Source organism: Pteropus medius, unplaced genomic scaffold, assembly GCF_902729225.1.
Source record: "Pteropus medius unplaced genomic scaffold, Ma_sr-lr_union100, whole genome shotgun sequence".
NCBI lineage: Eukaryota > Metazoa > Chordata > Mammalia > Chiroptera > Pteropodidae > Pteropus > Pteropus medius.
In genome coordinates this window covers 7,090,187-7,110,112 of record NW_024354502.1, presented here as the reverse complement: position 1 = coordinate 7,110,112, position 19,926 = coordinate 7,090,187, and the positions used below count along the sequence as shown (strand labels likewise).

Here is a 19,926-nt window from a genome sequence, read left to right as displayed (position 1 = left end):
GAAAAAGCTCAGAGCCATGCATAGTGCTTAAATAACACACGTGGGTAACTCAAGAACTCTCTGGCTCAATATTTCTGGAAGCCTAGCACTTAAATGCAATATCGAGAATTAAATTGTCAGCTCATGTGCTGAGCAGAAAGCATCTCTATCGTCTCTGTTCTGTGGAATGTTTCTACTGACCTGCACACTTGAGTGTTTAGCTCAGAGATCGTTTTCAATAAACTGTTGTCACTTGAAAATAAACAGTCTGGACAATGTAAGGTCCATTTGGAATACTGAGAAAATAAACAACCTGGGATGTGCTTCCTTCTTGTCTTTGCAGCCCTTTTAGGAATGTGTGCTCCAGAGACTTCACTCTCTTCCCCAAAGCAAAGCTTTTATTTAAAATAAAGCCATTTATTTGGTGCTTCTGGGTGACCCTTTTTTGAAGAACCACAGCAATGGGTGGCTTTGGAGTCCCACTCCGAAGAAACCAGTTCATCCTCCTGGTACTCTTTCTCTTGCAAATTCAAGGGCTGGGTCTGGACATGGATAGTCGTCCTACCACTGAAGTCTGTGCCACACACACGATTTCACCAGGACCCAAAGGTGAGGAAAGAAAAATAAAATTTTAATCTATAATAAGTAAGCTCTCTTCCTTCACCTCTCAACCCCATTCTAGTCCACTGCAACTTTCTCTCCTCCCCTCCCCGAGTTCCTCCCATTTGCCTTCTGTTTTGGAAAATCAATGGCCTGTTACTTATTTTTCGATCTCCTTTGATGTTAGGTAAGAGAATGTTTGGAGGGGGTGGAACCCCAGGGCAGGGATGTGATGGAGCTCACCCAGGTCCCTCTTCTGTTCGGCTCTAGGGCAGATCCACGGCAAGACATTAGTCTTCGGGAATCCTTTCCTTTAAAGCATCTTGGGTTGTTTTTATTCCAGCTCCTTTCTCATCCTGATTCTGGTAAAGGTACTAGACAAAAATCTCGGTAAAGAAAATATTAACTCTTTTGTATGTTTCATAAACTAATGGGCTCCTGGGTTTCAGTGCAGAGGAAAAATTTTGTCAAGGTTTGGAGGTAGTGTACAAATCAACATTTCTTTATTTGAAAGTAGTCTTTGGGGCCAAGTGCCTTCAGCTGAAGGATGATAGAATATTGCAAAACTTTTTTCAAGTAGAGCCAAGGTCTAAATGTGCTTCAAGCAACTGGTTAATAAAAAATGCTGCTGTTTTCCTGGTTTCGGCTCTAACCCATTGGTTTAAAAGTGGTCACTGCAGTGCAGATTGGTGTTCCCTCATTAGTAATTCATGCTATTTCTCCAGGCTATAGGGTGAGAGAACTGCAGATGCTTAAAATTTTAAGTAGAAAAAAAGGTCTTTCAAAAAAATCAGCAACACATCACCCAAGCTTGTCAGTTATTTAAATGCGTATTGCTTAAAGTGCATTTTTCTTAATCAGTGAATTAATTTCCTCCTAGGATTGCAATCCAAGTTTTAACCTCTGATACCATAAAATAAATGCAGGGAGAACAATGAGACCTTGGGGCTTCCAAATAATTTCTTGGATGATTAAATGCATAATATGAGGGCAAATGTTTAGAAAAGAAGGTTTTGATTAGAAATAAAGTAAATTACTTAAAACCACTACTGACTTTCCATAGAGTATAGGAAGCTTTGTATTATTCCCAGCGTGTCATGGAAAATGCTAAAACTTAAAATTTTCCTTGTTCCCGCAAATGGAAAAAAACCAATTGAGAACTGCACTGTTAAAATAATTTTTCTTGCAGAGAAACTGCAACTTTCAAACCGGAAGAAAAATGGAGGAAATGTTATTAAAATAGTGTTCAAATTATAATGCATTTCAATCTGACAATTCTATTCATTCCAATTCAGCCAACACACATTGAATACCTACTAAGTGCCAAGCACTATTTTAGGCACAAGAGATGCATTAAATAATATATATTAGTGTCATGAGCAATGGAGAAATAAATGATTTAGGAGAGAAAACAGAGAGCAAATAAAATTTGTTGGATACCAGCAGAGCGTCCACCATGAGTCTTCCTCCCCTCATTTCATTACTTACCACGAAACCTCCACCTTCCCATTAGAAACCCCGTTAAGATTTCAAACAATGGAAACCTCTTTAGCTCCCTTCCTGAGCCTGTGTAGAAATTACATGACGGTTACAAGCCAGAAATGTGACAGAGTAAGGAAGCGAGCGCTCCTAAGCGAGACTTAGGAAAGGGGCCTCTCAAACCCTGAGTGTCAGAGCCAGGTCTGTTATTGATCTAGTACGATTTCTTCTTCTTCCCCCAGAGCCTGGGAACTTTGCATCAGATGGATTCTAAGTTCTTTTCTTATTAAAGTAATTCCATGATTTGGGAATGTGCTGACAATCTACTAAGTCCCAAGCATCATGTGAGATACTGAAGGTTTCAAACTAAGAAAGAATGTGTCCTAGAACGTGTATCTCCATTTCAAGCTGGGTATTAGACTGCAAACCCGTGGAGTCAGGACACAGTTAACTCTGTTTTTCCTTTGCAAATTGCCTGTATGTGCACATGCAGCATCATGAGAATGCGCTTCACTGCCTTCCTCTGCTCCAGGCCCTGTGTTAGATGTTGGACATACAGTGAAAAACAAGATGTAGTTGTTGTGCTTCTTAAAACTCTCCTATCAGGTTATAAACTGCGATCTACCCTATCTAATTCCTTTGTAAACATAATAACAGCCTTTCCCCACCCCTGAACAAGGCAGATTTGCATATTTAGTTCTAAAACTGAAAACAACAACAACAACAACAAAACAAAAAACAAAAAAACAAAAAACAAAAAAAAGCCTTGATGGCCAACTAAACATTTTAAAGGACTGTTTCTTCTGCTCATATATTTTTCCTACGATTAAACTGGTCTATACTTTTCTCCATGGCTAATTATTGCCCTATACTATTTACCAGCACTGTGCTCAGAAACGTCTAGGTATCCTGAGAAACAGACAATACACGGAGTTTTCTCTAAATTCATTTGGAAGATTGTGAACTAAATAAATTATTAAGAGTTGCAGGTGGGGAGCCAGGTATGCTAACCTGCCATATAATCCGCTGTCCAATAGAGAGATACCATATTTCACTACGTTATTTCCCAGGCGTGACTTAGTGGAAAGACATGGGATTGAATCTGTTTGATCTTCGATGTGTTATTCTATCTACTGATGTTTCAGTTTCTTTCTTTGTAAAATGGGCCTTCATCATAGACCTGTTTTAAGAATAATATAAGACGATCAATGTACACTTTAAGCTGTGTTAGACATCATGAATAGGTACTTAAATTCTATTTACCTTTCTTCCCTCTTCCTATCTAAGTCTGTTGAATAACGATTTTAAGAATGAGCATTGTTCCAGTTATCAAAACTTCTTTGTTGAAGGCCATCCTTATTTTTCTTTCTATGCCTTAAATTTATTATTTTATGCTGCTTTGTAGGAAAATGTGCTCTTTTCTTTCCTACCTCGGTGGGATCTTTAAACAATTTGTGTGAAATTCTGACCTCTAGTGGTTTTACTTAAAAACAACAATGCTAGGAAACTAACAAGAAATGTTAAAAAGAATTTTAAAACCAGTAAGAGATATTTATTTAGGTGATGCTTTACCATTTCCAAGGATCTTTGAGATATGCTATCTTGTTGAATTTTCACAATTGTCCGGCATGGTACCCATTGCTTTAAACTTAAAGAAAAGATAAGAAAACAACAACCCAGAGGCCAAGGAGAGTGGCCGCAGCCTTGCAAGCAGATGCAGTGCAGTCATGCGGCGTGAATTTACCTCGCCTTCTGACTCTGAGTCCAGTGTCATTCCATGACATCCACCGCAATGTCGTGGAAACACACTCCATTGACCCCTTTTTGATAAGAAATGGATAAGACAATGCCTAAGAACGTGCGGTTCTTGCAACTTCTTAGCTCATTGTGGTATGGATGCTAACACATGCTGAAAGTGACGACATGCCTCAGCTTCACTGATGCCCCTGTGTCAGCCTAGCCTGGCTGCTAACCCGGCACCACTTCACTCAATAAGTCAGGGTTTCCATCGCTTCTGAAGATGATACAGCGCCTACAAGTGAGCATGATGACTCCTCCACCCAGTGGCCCGTGACGGACTCATGGGGAAGCTGTCTCTTCCCTTCAGTGTGACTCTAATGACAACCTCAGTTGCGGTGGTGGGATCAGTGATACCAACACATATTAAAGGGTTGCATTCCCCAGGCACCGTGTGAGCGCTTCATGACGTTTTTAAATTTAATTACCTTGGTTGACTTTGAGAAAGAAAACTTGACAATTATCATTTGACAGATGAAGAAACTGAGGTTCAGAACTAAGAAGCCACTAGGGTAAGGCCACACAATTGGAAAGTGGCAAGTTGGAACTCAGTGTGGCTCTCGTTGACTCCATGCTCTAATCTGCTCCCTAAACCCTCTAACCATTGGGTCCCCTAAGCAGTGCTGACAGCATCACAGTATTTTATAGGGAGAATGGAAGAGCTACTTCAGTTTTTACTTAAAGCTCCTATTGGTCACTATGGAGCTCATGCATAGGCGGACCGGGTGACACACATGAGTGCCAGACGGCACGAAGTGCATAGCTTTGCCATAAAGGAAGCCCTGTGGAGCAACCCTCTATCTGGAATCATTTCTTTCTCAGCAAACCCTTTAGCCATTAGGAAATGGACTTCTATCTGGCCACCCTCCATTTTCCTGAACATGGCTCTGGGTCTCAGCAACTGACACAGCTTGAGTTATTTCCCAGAAGCCTTCTCAGCCTCCAAACAGGCCTTCTTGTGACTTCCGCAAACAGATGGCCAGAAACATCAGGATCGCTTTCACACTCAAATTGGAAGTCTCACTCCCTGTAAAGTAACTCTCAGAGATAATTCGTTTTCACTCTAGTTATTTTTATGTTTGTGAAAACTAAAGCCCAGAGAAGTAAAATAACTTATTCTATGTCACACAGCTGCCAACTGGTGGCAGGGCTAGAACTAGAGCTCATATTCCAGATTCCCAAGCCAGTCATTGTTCTATTCTGCCACATTATATCATTGTTCTCACGTTTTATTATTAAGCATGAAATGATCCTTCCTTCACTGCTATAAATTAATATTAGAAAAGAAGTTCTGTGAGGTCAATATATAAACATAGTACAGAATTGTTTTAACTCGGTCACCTTGATATAAATTAAGCTGCTGATTTCTTTCTGGTGACTTTATCCGAGAGGTTAAGGAAGTGGGTATTTTCCCAAAACCTGTATATTAATTATGTTAATTAATGGATTCTTTCATTATGAGTTTTATTGTGTATTTTATGCATAAGGAGAGACCAGATTTTTAAGTGGCTTGTCTTTTTTTAACTCTGTATTTCACTGTGTGGGTGTACAAAACCATTTTTTCTCTCCTTTTCTCTTTGGGTAGATGCCAAGAAAATATTTCAAGGTTATGTCAGGAAGGGAAGAATAAAACTCCAGTCAATCAAAGTGTGGGCAAAGATGAGTCAGGAGGTAGTGACCGGTAATGACCAAAATATATATATATATATATATATTAGTTTGTTTCAGTTTAGTAAGGGTATAACCTCGACTCATGCCATTTTTCTCTTCAACTCTCTTACATAATAATTTGGCTGTATATCAATCACTATGAAAGACCATAGTAATAGGTACTTGCATGTTGGTAAAGATCATGGGGTTTGGAGACAGAATGGATGGTTTCAGATTTGAACACCGCCACTTACTATGTATGTGATCTCGAGCTTCAACATCCTCATTTTTTAAGTGGCAATAATAATACTGTCCGTCTGAAATGTTTACGTTGAAAATTAAAACATGTTTAGCGTATAGCTTAGCTACCATTATTTCTTTTATTAGCTTCTATTGCTACTACTAGTCATCATAAGCTTCCTCCCTAAAGAAAGGCTCATGGATTATAAAGTTGGTTCAACAAATAGAAATGACCAGGAAAATGCCACCATCTCTGCTCCTTGTTGCATTTTCCTGCCTATTTTTAGTCTCGCTGCAAAGTCAACCTTTATTCTTCAATAGCTCACGAACTTGAGACCACCTGTTCCTTTCAGTAATGTTGCCATCTTTCTGTAGTTCTCCAACTGAGTCTGGTGTTGCTTATCAGTAAACTGGGAATAATGACTTTATAAATATCACTAGGGATATAATAAGATTAAATGAGTTAAGACACACAAAACCAGGCCTCAGTTTTCTCATCGGTAACATGGGCTGATAATCGTGTGATTACTGCAGAGAGCTGTGGTGAGAAGCAATGAGTTAAGCCACATAAAGCACTTAGCGCTGTCCTTAAGGACTCTGTAAATATTAGCAAACCACACATTAGCAAAACCCAAAGGGAGAATAAGAGTGTTTTTCCTGTTTTTTGGGTTTTTTTCCCTTTCTTTAAGGGATGTTTTCCTTTAGTTATTGTCTATGCCACAGGTAGGCAGTTCTGTTGGCCTTGGGTCATTGATAATATACATAGACCAGACACGACTTATCTGTTTCTCACCCTTCTTATTTGTCTTCATGTGATTCTACTTCTGGAAACTTCCTCAATCCTGTTAGAAATGACTTTATTTGTCCTCTCCATATCTTTTCAGGATATTCCAACCCATAACCAGTCTGTCTGGTTTTTGTACCACATTTGATTTGCAACACCCTATAATTTTACAAAATTCTTTAAATTATATTTTATAGCTTTTTCTGCTCTTTTATGAGTTGTAAATATACAGAGTAAAAACCTGACACTCTGAAACTCAAGTAAAGTAGCATCTAAATAATTTCATTGTTTTTAAATTATTTATTGTGATTGTTCTTGATTTGAAAACTCTGGAAGCATCATTTAATGTCTCTTGTGGCCACTTGACAATACTTGTATCTGTCAAAAAAAATTATACAAATGTGAGTCTTTAGAATGCATAGTTTATCCATTATTTTGCTTTAGCTCCACCGACATACTGTAGAAATTATTATCCCTATTTAAAGAGAAAGAAACTAAAGCACACTACCTTTGCATGTGATCTAACCTCACAGCTATGAGCAAGTATTCTGAAGAGAAATCCTATGCCTGTTTGACCTCCCTAACCTTGAAGGAAGTAATGCTAATCAACTCAGTCGATGAGATGAGCTAAAATCTCTTAAATGATCTTAGGCAAAATCAGCCATACCTCAATAAGAGGTCAGACATCCTGTAGATACCAAATTTCTCAAAGAGGTGACTCATTATTCTCTGCACTTCAAGAACTATGAGATTTGGAGATGCGTCGTGTGCGAGACATTATAATATTAGGTGCAATTGCAAACAGTCTAAATGGCATTGTTCTGTCTGGCCTGAGATAACAAATATCTAGAAAAAATATTTTGACATTCATGTCCAAAAGCAGACAAAGATGTCATCTGTCTCTTGTCAGATCACATACTGAGTGACAAAATGACAGACCAACCAAAAGGAGGAAGCCTGTATATCCAGTGAGAAGTTGGGAGTGGCATCACGTGTTGACAGTATGCTTCAGACTGAAATGAAAGTCCCCAGAGAGACTGGAGACTTTGATATACCATAGAGGAGGGTCTCTGGAACTGATTATGTCAAAATGATTTATCAGTGTCACCCTAGCATTTGAATAGCAAGGCTGGACAATGCCACCAGTGATCTTGGGGCAAAGCTGGTACTAGACCATAGATACAAGCCAGATACACTGAAATAAAGTTCACGTAGAGTGTTCAAAGCAAGGGATATGACCTGCTTCTAGATTGGAGTAACCTCAGGTGACACTATAGTTTCCAAATTAAGATGGGCTCAAATTTTTTATTAATTTACATATTTTTTATGTTTTCTCATGATCAAGGCAGCCAATACCGTGTTGTTGTTATTCTAATGTGGCCCAACTGCACTAATATAGAACTGTTCTCTTGCTCCCTCTTCCTGATTCTATAATATTTTTAGTCTGAACAGATGAACATATGCAAAACCATAATTTCCAGCATTTACTGCTGCCAAGGTGTTCCCGCACCTGCCTGTAAGGCTTAATTAGTGGGAACTGAATTTCCCAAAATGTATCATGTCACAGCCTGTTCTCCTATATATCTTTCTGTCTTACTTTTTGGAATTAAAAATCTGGGTGGGGTAGGAGGTTAGGGCACAGTACTCTGCCATGTCAAAAACCATCATTAATGCAAAAAAGTTATTGAATCAATTTTCTGATCAGTAGAGACTGCATCTCAGAGAAGGGATGTCCACAGGAAGAGGAGCTAAGTGTTATCCTACCTCCTTTAGGTAAATAGGATCGATCTTTTAATAAGATAGAGCACAGGATTATTTTCCCTATTCTAGCTCCAGTGGCTTCAGTGTAAACAGAAACTCTATATACTTTGTTATCCTAATTTTCATTGTATCTTGGGTTTTCTTTTCTTTTTCTTTTTTTCTTTCTTTCTCTTTTTTTTTTTTTCTGTTTTCATAGCTGTTTTGTAAAAGTTGTGAGATTATATCAGGTTTGACCAGCTAAATGATAGTTTAAACCCAAGGAGCCCATGAAAGTTTTTGAGGAGGAGAATGACATAATTATATTTGTTTTTTGGCAGATAAATCTCTTGCAGAGTTGAAGATAGATTGAAGGGTGGGAGAAGCTCCTGGTGGAATGTGAATTAAAAATAAGGGATTAATCAGGGCTTTTGGGATAGAGAGGAGGGGTTATATTGGAGAGAGATTTCAGAAGCAAAATTTGTAGGGTGTAATGAGTTCTAACCACGTTTGAGCTGCCTGTGGACATTCAGATGAAAGAGTTTAGTGGGCAGTTGGAAATAGATGTCATACATTTTTATTAGGCATTTCTTTTCTACAAACGCCAATCACGTGACCTATAGACCCGAGTCATAGTTTTTATATTTTGCCTCATTTAGTGACAGTCACCAGGGAGGACACTGCCATTTTCACAGAGTGTTGGGATGTCCATGGATTACACAGTTATTACTTATACTTAATAATAATACTACTCTTTTCTTTAAATTTGTTTTTGCCCCACTTCATACTGAAAGGGTTTATAGGCAGAATATTGTGTGTTACAGCTATAGAGTGTTGTAAACATTTCAGTGCCAGAAACACAAATCTCTGGGAGCAAAAATATGCATCAGCCTGGTTGCTGCAAATCTGCACAGCTGAGGCAGGGGCCAAAAGAGGCATCGCTTTCCCTTGGCTTCTTTTTATCCCTCTAATTTCAAATGGCTAAAAGTTTTAGGTGGCCTTTTGGATGACACTGCTATGCTGCAATATTTCTCGAGCATTCACGGCATGTTCCGGTCACCATTCAGCCCTTCGTCTGCATGATCACATTGGCTCCTCTCGACAACACTGGGAGAGAGATATTTAATGATTCAAATTTTCTGACGACGAAACTAAGCCTTGAAGAATGTAAGTGGGTCACTAAAATACCAGAGCCAGTGAGTGATGGAGCCAGCAGCACCTGAACTAAGCACCCCGATCCCAGATCGGGTGCTCCTAATCACTGCATTGTATTGCAGAAGTGTGCCACTTAGTCCTGGGTGGATGGATTATTCCTTGCATTTGTTCCTACTGACTTGGCTGTGGACACATTTTAATAATGAATGATATATGTAGACAGAAGAAAACCTGCCTAACAAACCTTAATGTTGTATTTTTCATTAAGTACAATGTCAGGTTTTTTTTCTTCCCTGTTTACTAAGACATGCAGTGACTACAAAAGACTTGCAGGCCCCAAGTGCTATTTTTTATTTTTTTTAAATCAAATAAGCCTGAAGACAAAGCGTAGGTTCTTTGTAATTCAAGTAGGAAAGATTGTAGTTTTCATGAAACCCTCACTTTTTTTTTTTTTGCTAGGTTACACAGAGACGAGCTGAAGGGCGAATGAAGTTCACGGGTCCCTAGAAATGATGGGGCCCAAATAAGAGATTGTTTGACGTCATGGTCACGCATATTAATGACCTGACTTGGGCTATAGTCATAAACACCTGAAAATTTTAGTTGTTATCATTATCGGCAGTGATATTATTGTTAAATAAATTAATCACAACGTATCTCATTACAGATTACGTTTCCTTGCATTTGTTTAAGCACAGTAATATTGGAGAAGCGCTTTCATTTTATTTCCTTATTTGATATGTTATCTTGTCATTTGAGGAGAGACGAGTATTCATGAGTAAAGGCCAAGTCTTTCCACCCCTACATCACTGATCTTTCCAAAAGCTCACCTTGCTAGCCGCCAACAAAACACAACAGCTTCCCTTTACTAACGCTCATGACATTTTTAAGACCTCGTTCGGTGACTCCTTCCCACCAAACTTTTAGGCTTAGATCACGTCTTTTCCAAGATAGTGCTGCATCCCTAGGACCTGTTACAGGACTTAATAGCTAATAGAAACTCAATAAATATTTGTTCAAGGAATGAATGAGTGAACAAATTGTGAATAGAATAGCTCTAGAGAATAAAGTGTGAAATATCTGCCCTTATTACAAGGAACTTACACTCTAACTAGTTGACATTATACAAAAAATTACACACTGACGCATTTTTAAATAATACTTCAAGGCATTGACTAAGAAGCAGTAACAAGGAACCCAATGGTGAATTGCTAAGGAAATAATTCTTTCAATAAGTTCAGAGAATTTAGAATTTAATTTGAGATAAGTTTCATGGGCAGGACTTAAAAGGGAAAGAAGGACATAGTTCCTCTATATTATTCATAACTTATTTTTTAATTTTGAGACTATTTCATGCTTATAATGCATAAATTCTATAAATATGTACAAAATATATACAAAAATGAAGTCAATGATTTCACTTTTCACTGTGACCCTTCCCTTCCAGACCCACTTCTCCCATGTAACCGTCATTAATTAATAGCTTGGTATTAACAACATATCTCTATATTTATTCTGCTCATTTACTCTTTGTTCTAAATGGGATCACATGTATGTGATTCTCCAAGAGACATTCTTTTCATAGTATAACCCAGAGCTCACTCCTTATCCAAAGATTTTTTTTAACTCACTCATCTCATTATTTTTAGTAGCTACATAATAGTCTTGCTTGTATTTTCATCAGTCCCATAGTGACAAACTTTCTGATTGTTCATGGTTTTTGTTTTTGCCACTACAAACAATCTCATATATATGTTTGTTCTTATAGTTATTCCTGTAAATTAGGTTCCCTAAATTAGTGTGTGGTTTTTTTATTTTAATTATATAGACAGGTTATTATCCAGAAACGCTGTAGCAATTTACATTGCCAAAAACAATGATTAATGCTTTTTGTATATATGGCATCTTGGGATGTGATTAGATCTTTAAAATTATTAGTCAATCTGTTAGCAAACTATAACAGACATTACATATATACGTATTTTTAGTGAGCCTGGACATTTTTCATCTATCATTTATTGTTTATATTTGTATATCATCTTTTTATTTATTGTCTTTGAGAAAGCTCTTTGCATATTAAGAATATTAATAATTCTTATGTCTTAGTGTTTGTTTTTTCCTTGTCTATCATATATCTGTTTATAAATTTTATATATTTATGTGGCATCTTATATCATGTAAAAACTTTTCATTTCTCATATGGTCCTAAATGTCTATCTTTTCTTTTATAACTTTTTTTCTCGAGATGAATTTCAAAAGGAGAGAAGAGCATATGCCATTCAATGGAGGCATGAATTGAAAGACATGTTAATGAACAATGAATAAATAAGTTGGACAGGAATAGAAGGTAATGCAGGTCAATGTCAGAAAATAAAGCCAGAAAAATTCCATTGGAACCAGTCTGTGAAGGTCCAAATGCTGGACTAATTAGTTTGGACTTGGCCTATAAACATAGATGAACTGCTGAAACATTTTGAATGGGCCAGTTTTATAATGAAAATGTGATTTTATAAAGATTAATTTGCAAGATGGTTTGGAAAAGCCAAGTTCCGATTCAAGGAAACCAATATTTCAGCAACTATTCATTGAACAGACATTATTCTAGGCACTTGGAATCACCATGAAGACCATTTAAGGATCACCTGCAAAGAGCAGGGGTTAGAATATGAGCACTAGGTAAAATAGAGGTAAAATAGAGGACGTAGGTATTGCAGAAAAAGAAAAGATGGATGTGAGAACAAAGTAAGAGTCAAGATGGGAGTGAGGAAGGATGAACAGTCAAAGCCAGTTAGGGTATTGAGCCTGGGAGATTAGAGCATGGCGGTAATATTGGTATACACGAGCAAATTAGAAAAAGGAAAAAAAAAAAAAAAAGGTGGAGGGAGCAGTAAGAAAGATTTGTGTATTTGCCTGGGCTGACTTACCAGATTATAAGCCATCACCATAGATGTCCCAACAAGCTGAAGTCAGTTCATTAACCAGCCATTATTGAGAATGACATTTCAATCAATTACTAACTTATTTGTCTGTATTGTCATTAAGTTCACATTCATTCATCTTGTCTTTAAGGGTGTTATTCCTTTTATTTTGCAAATCTTTATTGAGAAAGCACCTGTTGCCAAATACTGGGGATACAGAGAAAATAATATCTCATCCCTGACCTGTTCCATTATCTATGACTCAATGTGGTGGATGCTGTGAAGTGTGAGGGGAGTTCCCTTCAGAGAATGAGATGAATCCTGACTGTTCTAGAAGGAGATGGGAGCAGGACAGTCTGAACATAGAAGACTCCTGGGTAAAGAAGGTGACACAGAGCTGGACCTATAGAGTGCATGGAGTTGGACAGAAGATAAAAATCCACATAAACTTTTATTAACGAGAACATCTTAGTATCAGACTGCCTGATAGGATGACAAATTTGTATTTTAGCTTATTTTCTTTTTCATTTACCTTGAGATATAAGTGTATTCTGCTGGGCCCAATGCGAGGGATCTTATTTACTTCTTCCTGAGAGAGAATGGTGGTAGGGGCAGTTAGTTGTGGGCAGGTAGTTAGATGTTTCTTTCTTTATACTCCCATAATAGCTACTCTTCTGACATCTAGCACAGTAATTGTATGCTTACATGCCCATCTTCTCCTGAGGTTTTGATCTTATAGCAAGGCTCTTATTCCCCTGATCAGTGTCTACTAGTTATATTAGTAAGGAAGCTTGCGTTTGCAAGTGAAAGAAACCAAACACAAGCTATACTTAAACTGGTTAATCAAACAAACAAACCTAAGAGAGAAAGGGAATTTATAGACCCACTTAGCAGGGAAGGATTCAAGCTGAGCTATAGCCAGGCTCTAGAGATGTGGTCAAGACTCAGCCTTCACACTTGGTTCTGCTTTCCTCTATAATGACTTCCTGTTAAAGAAGGGTCACCCTTCATGGTGATTCAGATACTTCCATGATCATCTATTCTTTCACCACCCCTGAAGAAAAAGCAAGTCTCCATTTTTAAAACTGCTTGAATTACTGAGGAGACTTATCTACAAAATGAGACTTATTGGCTCTTACTGGGTCACACGTCCATTGCCAAACCAATTACTGTGGATAAGGTTCAAATCACATGAATTGAAAGTGAGCAAATGCGGCTTCCTATAGAAAATTGTGGCACTGTTACCAGAAGCACAGGCGGAAGATATCAGGTAGACAAAAGCAATAGGTACCCACTATTCACTCAGTATTTAGTGGATCAGTGAGGGCACACTTGATGTCACCATTCATAATATTATTTACTGTTCAAGTAACTTCATGAGAAAAATATAACTATCTCAATTTTCAAGACAGAAAATTGAAGAAGAGAGAGTAATTGTTTAGTATAAGATTAAAGAGCTGTTAAGCGGAGATTTAAGATTTAAGCCTAGGTCTCTGTGGCTATGAATTCATTCACTAGGGCTGCCATAACAAAATACCACAAACCAGAGGACTTAAACAACAAACATTTATTGTTGTTACAGTTCCAGAGCCTGGAAGTCCAAGGTCAAGTAGTCAGTAGATTTGGTCTCTCATAGCTAAGACCTCTTTCCTTGGTTTGCAAGTGGCTGTCTTCTCACTGTGTCCTCACATAGTCTTTTCAGGGGTGTGTGTAGGCATCTCTTGTGTCCCTTTGTGTGTCCAAATTTTCTCTTCTCATAAGGACACCAGCCAGATTGAATTAGGACCACCCTAATGGCCACAATTTAACTTAATCACCTCTTTAAAGGACTTATTTCCAAATATAGTCACATTTTGAAGTACTAGGCCTTCAACATATAAATTTTGAAAGGAAGGACACAATTCAGCCCATAAAAGACTACAAAAACTCCTGTTCTGCCCATTGCATCAAGCTTCCGGAAGAAATTTGAATGAGTGTCCTGTCAGACCTATGGTTCTAAAGGCTGAGTCCCTCAGCAAACTGTATCTTGGTTAAAAGATGCTATCTTCTGCATAAGCTTCTCCCTGGAACTGCTTTTCTCCTCAAAGACATGCAGTTTCCAAGGAACTAAGATGAACGTGGTTCCTTTATAACCATATCCCTACTGTAGGACCAGAAATAAACAATATTTTATAAATGTGTAAATATTTTTTCTATTCACAAGACTCATATTGTTGTTTATTGTTCTTAAGCAAGATTGGCCAAGGTCTGGATCTCCCTTGTCTACAGATAAGCTGCCCCTACCTGTAATTCCATCACTAAGCTATTAAAATGAATCAAAAGACCACGTGTCTCAGAGTTAGGAAACAATTCTCAATTCAGGAGACTTTAGAATACGTAGAGACTCTAATTATTTCCAGTTATAGATAAAACAGAAAATTTGAGAGGTTAAATATCACACCTAAGTTCACAAAGCTTGAAAGTAATTTAATAAGGACTTGAGCTCAGGATCAGCATATCATCCCAGATCCCCAGGAACTACTGTTATTTATGAATGAAGATTCGACTGGAATCTTCTTGTTGGAAAAAGACAATGGAAATTCATCTTATTCCAACCACTCTGGTCATGGCAGTCTTTCGATCCATTAGTAGTCCTTTCAGAAGACAAAATGGAATTATTTGTCATGATTTGTTTTCAGAGAAACCTAGGTTTACTCTTTTGAATATCTGCTTCTCTTCCTAAGTGCTCACCTCTTTTTTCTTGAGTTATGTAGGGCTCACAGGAGTCTATGAAGATGGCTTTAGCAAATCCCTATAGCCCATTAAAAAGTAAGATTGATGCCATGATATTATGTTTACATAGAAGAATGATCTTATCTTTTAGAGACACTAGCTACAGTATTCAAGGAAGATATGCCATGATATCTATAATTTACTTTTTAAAAAACAGCAGTAAAAATAAATAGATAAAGCAAGGACAATATATTAATTATTAAATCTCAATAATGGTTGTATATTTATTCTACGTCTCATTAATTGTGTGAAAACTTTCATAGTAAACAGTAACAAAACACAGAGTCAAATAAAAAAGTAAGTAATGATTATGGGATAAGCACTGAGGTACCGAATACAAAGTGAGGTTCAAAAGAGAAGTCACTTTTGGTGATGATGGTGATAACAATGATAGTCATATGTATACCTCCCTTCTGGTCTCATTAAAACAAGAAATATAAAAGTGGTCGTATGTTTAAAAACACAAACCAAAACCAAGAACAGATGAGTTTACCAAGCGCCAGGCACTGCGCTGAACACTTTTTATGTCTTGTCTCCTTCGGTCCATACCAATCTTGTGTAGTAAGGATGATTTCTCCATTCTGAATAAGGCTGAGACACAGAGACGTGAAGTGACTTGCTGCAGAGCTCTCTTCCTCAGTGCAGTGCCTTCCCTCTGCCATAGGGAGAGCTGTGAGGACGCGACGGAGCTGAAAGAATTCAGGATGTGTGGGGAGGTGAAGGCAGGAAGGACTGATAGATTAGGTGACTGGAGAGGAGGCAAACAGTAGCTGGTCCCAGGGAGGCTTGACTATTTCGGTGAAATGATGAGGTTGTCATTGGGCGAGGAAATTACTGGGAGCTGGCCCACTTTACGGTCGTACTAGTGTAGCTGGTGTATATGAGAGGTCCAGAGAATAATCGATATGACTACTGAAATTTCTAACAATGAGGATGCAATTGGCATATGTGGGGGAAAGGAGTGATAGAGATAGGAAAGGTATATTTTAAGCAATGGTCTCGCCTCGTTCATAAAGGACACCATACCACCTATCACACTTAATTGTAAGGCTGATCAGGAGAAGGATTGCTAACCTCCCCCCGGCCCACAAGATTATTTTGGCAGTGGGAAAATTACAGTTTCCAGTGAATTTTCTTTAGCATTTCCAAAACCAATTTACTAATTTTAATAATTACTTTCCTTGAGCAGGGGTACTGGCCTAGGTTTAGCTATTTCATTTCAAACTAGAATTCAATTTTAAAAGACTTTTTGCTTGTTGGGAGGGCGGGGGGAGGGAAACCTACCTAAGAAAAATTGGTCAACTGTGCACTCTGCTGGAATGCTGCTGGAGAGATTATCACAGCAAGCTGGTGGCCTGAGGGGGCCGAAACAAGCCATTTCTGTAACATTGAAATGACTTCATTTTAGTTGATAGTTTTTTATTTAATTTTAAAACGTAAGTAGCTATTTTTAAAAGGAGAAAAGGAAGTCTAAATTGCCCTACTAATCCAATGAAATATTGCCAAGAGGATAAAAGCAGACAACTGTGAGCCATGTGGGGGACCCTTTCCAAAGCTTGCTTTTATACCTCTCTTCTGTTTTCATTAAAGCAAGTCCCAGAGATCAAATGAATCTAGGACCCAAGCTGAAGGCAAGGCTACAAGTTGTTTACTTCATCTCTGCCAGCATCCCACTCACCACCAGGCTGGGATGCTGGCACACAGGTCAGAAGAATAATAATTCTATTTTCAACCTCCCAGGTCTCCATCAGGAGCCACCAGGGAGTAGCAGATGACTAAGTCACTCATCTGACTGCCTCCAGTTAGATATTCACTTGAAAATGAATGGGAGAGCTCATAGGAATAGTAATAATGGCACCAATACTTCACATTCATATGGTTTCGTGATTCACAAAGTGCTTCACGTTCATGCCTGCCTTTGATCTTGCCTTTCGGTAAGCAGGACATACATCTTTGGTCCCATTGTACAGAACAGCAATCCTGAACCCAGAAATGTTAAGGCAGGAATTTGTTCCCAATCATACAGCTTGTTCAGAACATGGGCTTGGAAGGTGGATGCCCTGGTTGGAATCCTGGCTTTATTACTTAGGAGCTGTGCGACCCTGGGAAATTATTTAACCTCTCTTTGCCCCTGTTTTCTCATCTGTAAAATGGAGCTAAGAATAGTATCCACTTCAAAGGTTTTGTGGGGATCAAATGATAAGATGCATGTCAAGTAGTAGGAACCCTTTGGCACCTAGTATTCAATAAACACTATCATTACGTTTGTAAATATCTTATGGCTCACAAAATAGATCCAGTTCAACTATGTTTATTAAGTACCAGAGCCAAACATTTTGCCGAATTCTGGAGATGCTAGAATAAATCACTCGTGAGACCTCAGCCATCCCACAGGGCACAAAGATAGCACAGAAAAACAGACTCACTCAATGTAAGGTGATATTTTAAACAATGAAGATAATTAGAGGGAAATTTAGCCTGACCTGACAATGTTAGAGAGGGCTTCCTGAAGGAAAATACATTTTTGACTTCACCTTTATTTAAATCCCTCTGGGGAAAAAAAAAAAAAAAGGTATTATTTTGTCCAGTCTACAAATGAGTGAAAGAAGCCTCAAAAAAGGTCAAGGACTTCCCAAGTCCCCTCAGCCAGTGACTGTTGAAGCTACTTCAAGGATACGTCCTCTGTCAGTGAAGTCACAGAGATAAAAGCTGGGTGTTTTTTTCCTTCCCCACTATCTTTCTTGTTTAAAAAGGAACAAAACTATTATTCTCTTTATATCTCCCCTTTCCTCCCCGAAAAATCTGGCATGGTGCCAAGTTCTGAAAAACCCACAATCTGCTAAGGGTCCCAAACCCTGAGACTGGAAGGGATAGTCATTTGCCCAGGTGAATCTGGAGGGGCAGAGACACACATGTTGCTGAATCTTAGTCCCACAATTCACAAACTCTACGACAGTAGGTAAGCAACCTAACCTCGTTGAGTCTCAGTTTTTTCATTCAAAAAATAAAGCAGTAATAATTTTCACCTCCTAGAATTGCTGTGATGATTACATTAGCACAGGGCTTGCCACACATTATAATTGCTCAATAAACATTCGCTATTAGCTTTAGCTAGAGAAACGCCCAGTCTACCTAGTCAACCCACTCCACTCCTCTGGCCTTATCGCACAAATCATCTGTGCGTTCTCCTTTGGAAGCCATTCCCAGAAAGAGATTCTAGAGCTTCACGTGTGAAATGTCCCCATGTTCGACCAGTCTCACAACCTGAAAATCCAGTTCTTCCATACGTTGCCTATGCTTTCACTTATAACATTACATTCTACTCTCAGGAAAAACCGGAGAATGGCTGGTCATGCTTTTTCTGGATAAATAAATGAACGTCTCAACTTCCTCTCAAACCATCTAATCCCAAGCACTTAATTTTTATCTTTAGAAGTACTTTATTTACTTCTTTTCTTTGGTGATGGAAGGGATCCCCATGTCCTGAGATTGTTGTGGTGATAATGCAGGTAGCTGATCATAATTTTGTGTGTGTTGTGCTCTTTATTTTCAAAGCATGTTCACATGCATACCTTGTTGATCTTAAAACAACTGAGAGAGGTAGGGAAGGCAGGTATTACCAGGTTAAGGATGAGAAAACGTAAGTAAAAAGAAGGAAATAAAAATAGTCACCATTGCTAAGCACCGATTAGGTCTCAAGTCTTTTATGCATATCGTCTTATTTAAACCTCTTAAGAGCCCTTTGTAATAGGTGTTAGCTCCTTCTGCAGGAGTCTCAGAAAGGGAAGTCACATATCCAGCTTTCTCCAGAGAGTAAGTGGTAGAGCTGAATCTCGAATTCAAATCTGTCTCACTCGAAAGCCAGTAAATCAATCACAGACTTTTAAAGATTTGCTCAACTCACCAGTAATTACCATGACATAAAATCTGGAGCTCCTGATTCACAGTCCAGGGCGTCTTTCATTAAACTGCTCATCCAGTCCTTCTGGACTGGTTGAGGTGCTGGAGCTGGGCCTACCTATGACTAAGGTAGCCTCTGCTCAGACGGAACTGCTTCGCAGCTGTCCCATTCCTAGCTAGTCTGTTCATAGTTTTCTGATACCTGCCTATAATTTTGGGGTTCCCAAGCATGGAATCAGATAGTAATAAGTTTATATATATAATATATAATTTTAAAATAATATAGTTAATATTTTATGTTATATAGTTATATTAAAATAATATAATGTATATCTATTAAAATAATATATTTATATAATTTAATACATTTATATAATTATATATAAGTATAAATTCATATTATACATCATATATGATTATATATAGTAATCTAGATACTACACGTATATTGATGTATAGACATGTAAATGCTTCCAGAGTTTGCCAGATTCTCCAGCAAGAATATAGATTTGTCAGGCCAAACACACTTCTCAGGGATTCACCAGCAGGATCTTTCTTTAAATGTAGAGTTAGATGTGGAGAAAAGTGAAAGAGAAAAGGTACAGGGAGTTTCTTCTGCTCCCCTGAGTGTGCAGTCCACGTGGGCCTACATGCATACCCATGCGGAGGTGTAAGGCAAGCTCTGAGCTGAGGGACGGACTCCAACCTTAACCCAGGGAGTATGTGCGTATGTTACTGCTTGAGCTACTTCACTCATTCCTTTTCCTTTTCACAGGAGATGATGGTGAAAAAGGAGATCCGGGAGAGGAGGGAAAGCTTGGTAAAGTGGGACGCATGGGGCCAAAAGGTAGGTAAAATAATATGAAATTGACACTACGATGTTAGAATTCCTCTGCTGTAACTCCTGGACTTGCC

At 38.3% G+C, this 19,926-nt stretch overlaps 1 protein-coding gene across 1 annotated transcript in view; it reads left to right on the top strand.

Annotated features, from left to right (window-relative positions):
• The first annotated feature begins 330 nt into the window (after positions 1-330).
• Positions 331-19,926, top strand: part of COLEC10 (collectin subfamily member 10) — a 33,446-nt gene continuing 13,850 nt past the window's right edge. Inside the window, exons 1-2 of the mRNA XM_039853687.1 lie at positions 331-588; positions 19,787-19,858. Of these exons, the coding sequence (XP_039709621.1) occupies positions 441-588; positions 19,787-19,858 (220 nt within the window). The 5' untranslated portion in view covers positions 331-440. The remainder of the gene's footprint in view (positions 589-19,786; positions 19,859-19,926) is intronic.